The following is a 7,310-nucleotide window of genomic DNA, read 5'->3' as shown; positions in this document are numbered from 1 at the left end:
TGAGCGAGTGAGTGTGTGTGTGTGTGAGTGTGTGTGAGTGTGTGAGTGCGTGTGTGAGTGTGTGTGTGAGTGCGTGTGTGAGTGCGTGTGTGAGTGAGTGTGTGTGTGAGTGTGTGTGAGTGTGTGTGTGTGTGTGTGCGTGTGTGAGTGAGTGTGTGTGTGTGAGTGTGTGAGTGTGTGTGTGAGTGTGTGTGTGTGTGTGTGTGTGTGAGTGTGAGTGTGTGAGTGAGTGTGTGTGTGAGTGTGAGTGAGTGAGTGAGTGTAAGTGTGTGTGTGTGAGTGTGAGTGAGTGTGTGAGTGTGTGAGTGAGTGAGTGTGAGTGTGTGAGTGAGTGCTGGTCAGATGGAGCTGTCACAAGACCCCGTCTCGTTGGTAGGAGATGGAGATTTGTAAAAGGACACCGAGTGGATGATGTCTGAGGTGGTGGTGCTGGAGTGTTCCCCGCGCTTCCCGGCGGGATAGGCACACGGCTCCCTGCGGAATGTGTTCTCCCTGTAATCCCTCAGACAGGAGAAACAGGCGCTCTTCTCCAGGCGCCTCATGTAGATGTTATTGGTCTTGAAGAACAAGTAGACGTAAGGGTTGACGGCGCTGTTGGACACCACGAAGATGCCCAACACCGCGAGCAACTGGGCGTCAGCTTCAGTGAAGCTCCCGAAAGCCACTTTCATTTCTATGATAAAGTAGGGCAAACCGCAGACAGTAAAGAGCATAATAATCACCAGTGTCATCTTCAGCGTCTTCACTCTCGCTCTGGGAATGGAGCTGTTGGCAGCGATGATGCGGATGGGTCTCCTCTGTTGCTTTGGGTCCACGTTTTTCGTGGCTTTGAAACTTTCCATGTGCCGCTCTTTCCTCCAGATGGTCCAGAGGATCCTGGTGTAGGCGACACACAGGATGCAAAAGGGAATGAAGAAGACTGTGATGGCGCCGTATATGATGTACATCTGGAAATGCCACCTGGGCAGCTGCCCGAACGTGTTCAGGCATTTCTCTCCTTCCTCGTTTACTGTCACTTTGAAGACGAAGGCTTGAGGGATGGAAAGCATAAAGGCGCAGATCCAGGCTGTGGCAGCTAAGGTCTTGGTAGGTAGGGGGGAGTGCAGGGGGTTAACTATCACATGGTGTCTTTCCAAAGCGATAATCGCTATGATGCTGGAAGAAGCAATGAGTCCAAAGACTTGGAAAACTTTGAAGCACCTGCAGGCCAGGTTTCCAGCCAACCAGCTGTCCTCCAGCGCCTCCCAGATGATCTGGGAGAGCAGAGTCATGACAGAGACGCAGAGGTCCGCCACTGCCAGGTTAGTGATGAGGAAATCGATCTTTCGTCTCTTGCGTTTGCTGCAGCAGATCCTGTGGAGCACAGCCAGATTGCCCACCAGAGCCAGGGCGAAAATCAGAGCCATGGAGGTGAGGCGGATCTGCCTGTTGTACAGTGGTGGCGGTGAGATGCTGCTGGCATTGCCAGCCGAATCCTTGCAACAGGCATCCAGAGCAGGGGAAAAGTTTCTCTGCACGAAACTCTCCAAGGTCATCAGGCTTTCCATGGCACAGAAAAAGGTAAATCGATTTACCTGCTTGTGAAAGGCTGGAGATTGGTTATAGGGCAGAATCCGATGCTCACCTTTTCTCTGACTGTTCAGACTGAGCCTTGATGTCTGTGCTTATATAGATATGATCCGCGTCATCTGACGACAGTCAGAGTGTCAACAGCCCAAAGCCTTACAGAGGGAGAACCCTCTGATGTCTGCGCACTGAGGACATCAGCCTTTCTGTCTACGATCGTCTCAGTTCAATCACAAAAACAAACGTTCTTCGTTTAATCTTTCTCCCCAAAACACTATTGACTCCTTAAGCTGTAGCTGTAATGAAATAACTATCCATCTTTGGATATGAACTGATTAAATAGGTGGTCTGACTTAATAACAATGGATAATAATGGAAAGACACCATGTGATAGTTAACCCCCTGCACTCCCCCCTACCTACCAAGACCTTAGCTGCCACAGCCTGGATCTGCGCCTTTATGCTTTCCATCCCTCAAGCCTTCGTCTTCAAAGTGACAGTAAACGAGGAAGGAGAGAAATGCCTGAACACGTTCGGGCAGCTGCCCAGGTGGCATTTCCAGATGTACATTGTAATTTGATATCGCGCCTTATCACGCCTTCAAGACGTCTCAAAGCACTTCACAGAATATACTATAAAGTGCATTAACTGTATATTTTGTGGGCAAAACTTAAAAGGTTAGACTCATCTTGGTCCAACTTAATAATAATAATAATAATCCTTGCATTTGGTATAGCGCTTTTCACGTCGGGAGGACGTCCCAAAGCGCTTCACAGAATAGACTGTAAAGTGAATTGACTGTATATTTGTGGGCAAACGCGGCAGCCAATTGCGCACAGCAATGTCCCACAAACAGTCGTAGATTGAAAATGACCAATTTATTATTGTTTTTGGTTTTGGAGGGATTATTATTAGGCTCTGTGTGGAGTAAGGAAACTTGCCCAAGGTTTCGCCCTCTGCCTGGAATTGAACTCAGGTCTGTCGCTTGCAAAATGAGTGCTCTAACCACTGAGCTGTAGGACTCCACTTATATGAAGCTTGGTGTGTGTACAGAAAGATATTATCCAGAATAATTATGTAGCTGTATTTAAACAAAACACAATTGTATGGCATCTAGATGTATGAGTAATAAAATACAATTCTCACTGGATTTTTACTAAATAAATTCAATTTAAAATGGAAATCAAGTCTGAACCTTATTGTATAAAAGCGAAAGCCAATCAGGTATGGGCAGGTTGCCAGGTTGTGACCTTTTAAATATATAAATGTACTGTATGTATATAAATTTTTGGGGGTTTAAAAAGTATATAAATATATGTATGTACATGCATGTGCAGAATGTCCTTTTGATAATTTCAAAAACTGAAAAAACAATACCTTTCATGTGAGATGGTTTATTATTTTCAACAACCTACCTGAAATTCAGCTTTCCTGCACTCTGGTACAATATACATTTGAGAAATACATTATAGAAACATCAGCACAGAGGGATTGGCTCGGTCCATTGTGCCTTTTTTGGTCAGCCGGGTGTCTGACATGTGAAAACCCATTACCATGCTTTTCAAATCACAACGAGAATTCCATGCATCCCACCTACTGTTTGAATGTAAATTGAGAAGGAATTAAAAGGATTAATATATTTAGCTTCAGAATACTAATAAAACCCTGGTCCGTGTGGTCCAAAATTTTTCACAGAATGGTCATTAACCATTCTAGGGAAGGGTGGGAATGTTTATCTGATACCAGCTGTTGATTTGCAGAACTAATCACTAGACATAAGGAACTCTACAGACTGCTGAAAATACAGAACTAAAATGATGGGATGACTTAATTTGGTAAGATTTGGGGGAAAAACAGGAAACAGACACAAGACATTTTGTTAAAAGATCAATGCATATGTGACATAAAGAGTACATATGCAAGAGCCATCCATACTATGATAACCAAGTAACGTATAAAAGGTTGGAGAGTCAATACTTGAGCTGAGCTGAAGACAATCAAAGGGAGTGAGCTTCAGGACAGGCATGTATTTTATGTTTTTTCTATCCTGAACTATTAGCTAAGTTTCTCCTGTATGAAGTCAATCAGGTCCTTATAAATCTATTGGGCATAATATTGTTCAGTCTCACGATAATTTAAGAGAATGATTTATTAAGATAAATTGTTGGAATGGACTGCACATTGTCTCCCTGGAGGGGGGTGAGGGGGTGTGGTAAGAGCCACTTGGGGACCACAGACTGTGCGTTGTGGTACTGAAGGGGGCTAAGCAGCTAAACCACATAGTTTGCCATTGCTATCACTGTTTGGCAAGCTTTCCCATTGCTTGTCCAGCTAGGACCACCCTATCTGTTAGGGCTTTGGCTTGCAGGAGCTGAGTGGGAACCCTCCTTGCCCCCAATGACTGGTCTGTCCTGCCAAGTTCTGCTGATGAGCCGGATGCTATGCAGTCATCAGCAGTGCCCTGGAATACTGCAGACCCATCTCTCAGAAACTGGACTACTGAGACCGACAGAGGGTTGGCTCGACTCCATTATTCCATTGCCAAACATGTCACTTTGGAGCCAGCTCAGCTCCAAGGAGACCCCACTTTCCTCCTCCCCCTGCCCCCAAGGAGTATAGTAACTAGTTGGTTGTTCGACATTTGACAAGCACAGGTTTCAGCCGTCACTAGGTGAATGCTAGCTACCAGGAACTCCCTGCAAGTTTTCCTTTGTGGTTTGTGGTACATTTATTTTCATTGGAGGTTTCTAAATCCGTTAACCTTCTCTTTCTGGAATCCATTTTATATGTGGTCATTTTGTATGTATTTACTTAATTTCCTATTAAATATAATTGACTGTTTCAATAGCCACTAGTGGTAACAAGTTCCACATCCTAATCAACTGTTTTGTAAAATAAATCTTCTAGTAATGATCTCTACTTTATTATATTTTATGATCAATTCATCAGCCTATGGAAATAATCTTTCACCATTATGCTCTCGAACTATATTATAATTTTGAACTACCATAGAAGAGAGACGAGAACAGTTAGAGTGCCTTTTACCTCTTCTCAACATAATCCCAAAGAACAGTGTCCAAACAAAAGTTGGTGTCCACCACAATCCCTAGAATTGATATGAGATTAAACTTGTGGTGCATAAAATGTGGTCCACATCATGCAGACTAAGGCAACAAGGTAGATTTGTTTTAAAAATGAAATGTAGATGTGAAATAGGACTCCAGTCTGTACTGAATTGTCACTCAGCAGTCTTGAGGTGGAGTTAGCTTTGTTGTTGACATGTCTCTTTGCTGAACTCCATCACATGAGGACCTGTTTTAAGTAGTTGGTGTTAAGCCAATATGGTACATGACATTGGACTTGGGTCACTAGAATATTAAGGTGACTGGCACATTACAGGTTGCCCTGTATCTGCTGTTCGTAATTGGCTGCCACGTTTCACCCACTAATACAGTCAATCCACTTTATATATTATATATTTATATATATTCTGTGAAGCACTTTGAGATGTCTGAATGATGTGACAGGTGCTGTGTCAAATGCAAGAATTATTATTATTTATTATATTATAGGTCTCCCTCCATGCTGAAGTCAGATGTCCATCGAATAATTGATGAGGAAACGCTGAGGCCTGAGATGACAGCTCTTGGATGGAGTTATGTGGAGTCTGAGTTAATGAATACACAATCAAATATCCACTGCAGTGTGATTAGTTTTTCACCATAACTGCAAGTTACTTCAGATGAGAGCTATAATTATTATAAATGTGTCTGGTTTGTCTAGCTCCTGCTGACATTAGGGAAAGGGTTCACTTATATTAGACTAATATCAAAAGCTGAGCGACCTGTAAAATGAACCCAAACTAATAACATTTTTTAGATTTATATAACACAATCCTATTTCTGTACTAAACGTAAATAATGCCATGGGAAAAATGCACTCCAAGATGCTACCCTGCGCGAGGGGAGCTATATAAATGCAGGTTGTTGTTGTATTGTAACTGTGTCATCTATTTGGATTTAAGTAGATGAACTGATCAATTAATTATATTGGGGAGCATTCAGCATTGAATTTTGATGAGCTGTCTTACCCCAAACGCTATCCTTTCAAATGCTGATTGCCTGTTATTAATTTCCATTTTTTTATTTGTGGTGATTGAGCTCAGAACTAATGCTGTCTCAGTACAATTAATCACAAAGCTTTAATTAATAATTTGCATATTTAATGGTAAAATTACTAAAAAAAACTATCTCTGTATGTTTATAGTTTATAGATCAAGCATATCCAATAGCTTAGCCACTAGCCACATGTGGCAAATTGGGAGTCCAGATGTGGTGAAATTACAGACCAGCAGAGAAAGGAAGCCCAGGGAATAATGAGCACCTCCAACACCTCCAGGGCACATCATGGCAAAGGGCAAACAGCATCCAACATCCCAAGCATGGATGGAGAGTAGGGGTGGATCTGGCATTTCTTGAGAAAGAAAAATGAAGGGGAATGACTGCAATGTTTTGCATTGAATGGTGGTAGATGTCTGTTAATTAAATATCCATGTAAACATACATGTGAAATACATTTACCTGTATTGTGTGAGTGTATGTAAAGCGTTCTCCACTAAAATTAGAGCACATGGCTGAAATGGTGTCACCGTAGCCAAACCTTTGACTTTAACCACTCTGAGATGCTGCTCTGCATGAAGGGCGCTACACAAATGTAAGCTGTTGTTGTAATCAACGATTTCTATTGGATGATGCTGGTATAGAGTAAATTAGGATTTCCGAATTTATAAATGTGATGTGACCCTGACAACCAGGCAAAGCTGCAAATTAAGCAGAGCTTTTCATTTAAATACTATAACTATATTTTCCTTTTCACAAAATAAAATATACGACGCTACTTGCTTGTTTGTGGACACTGCTGTGCACAATTAGCTGCCGCGTTTCTCCCACAAAATATACTCAATACCCTTTACAGTACATTCTGTGAAGCGCTTTGAGACAAGTGGCAAGATGTGAAAAGGCAATAAAACTTGCTGACACTCTCACAATACAAGCAAATGTACATCATGTATATGTTTACATATTGAATGCAAGGATTATTATATATAAATATATACTGTATATTGTGGACTGACTCCTATAGCTCAGAAGTTAGAGCACTTGCCTTGCAAGCGAGAGACCTGGATTCGATCCCGGTAGGGCGAAATGTTGGGCAAGTTTCCTTACTCCACACGCCTGTTTACCAGCAGTAAGTAGGAATCCGGTTGTTAGTTAATTGGCAGATCACTTTTCCGGGAGTAATAATTCCTCAAAAAAATAATAATTTGGTCACCGCAATCCACGACTGTTTGTGGGACTCTGCAGTGCACAATTGGCTGCCGTGTTTCGCCCACAAATATACGGTCAATTCACTTTACAGTATATTCTGTGAAGCGCTTTGAGACATCTGGAAGACGTGATAAGGCTCTGTATCAAATGCAAGGATTATTATTAGTATTATTGTGACTTTGATTCTGAATTTGCAATAGAGTTGCCACCAGTCAATGACCGTAATTAATGGGGGGGGCGGGGGTCAATGCAGCTCAATGTCTCAATCCCTCTACATTCCTGGAAACTGATGGCTTGAGCTGTGAGAGTGGGTGTGACTGAGTGAATGAAAGGTCACAAGCCTGAGCAAGGTTATTGGGGGAAAAAAAAGGAAACAACGGTGACTATTTTTCCTGCCCTCCTTTGCCCGTGTATTTTA

General features: G+C 42.4%; 1 protein-coding gene across 1 annotated transcript; it reads right to left on the bottom strand.

The window, feature by feature from the left end:
- Positions 1–296: 296 nt before the first annotated feature.
- LOC103178381 (probable G-protein coupled receptor 150) lies at positions 297–1,586 on the bottom strand. The gene has a single exon (XM_007893082.2). It carries the CDS (start codon positions 1,545–1,547, stop codon positions 339–341), a length of 1,209 nt encoding a protein of 402 aa, XP_007891273.2. The 5' UTR covers positions 1,548–1,586; the 3' UTR covers positions 297–338.
- Between the last annotated feature and the right edge of the window lie 5,724 nt (positions 1,587–7,310).

Source organism: Callorhinchus milii, unplaced genomic scaffold (genome assembly GCF_018977255.1).
Source record: "Callorhinchus milii isolate IMCB2004 unplaced genomic scaffold, IMCB_Cmil_1.0 Scaffold1, whole genome shotgun sequence".
NCBI lineage: Eukaryota > Metazoa > Chordata > Chondrichthyes > Chimaeriformes > Callorhinchidae > Callorhinchus > Callorhinchus milii.
Note: the sequence above shows the minus strand (reverse complement) of the source record. Positions and strands in the feature narration are given on the sequence as shown.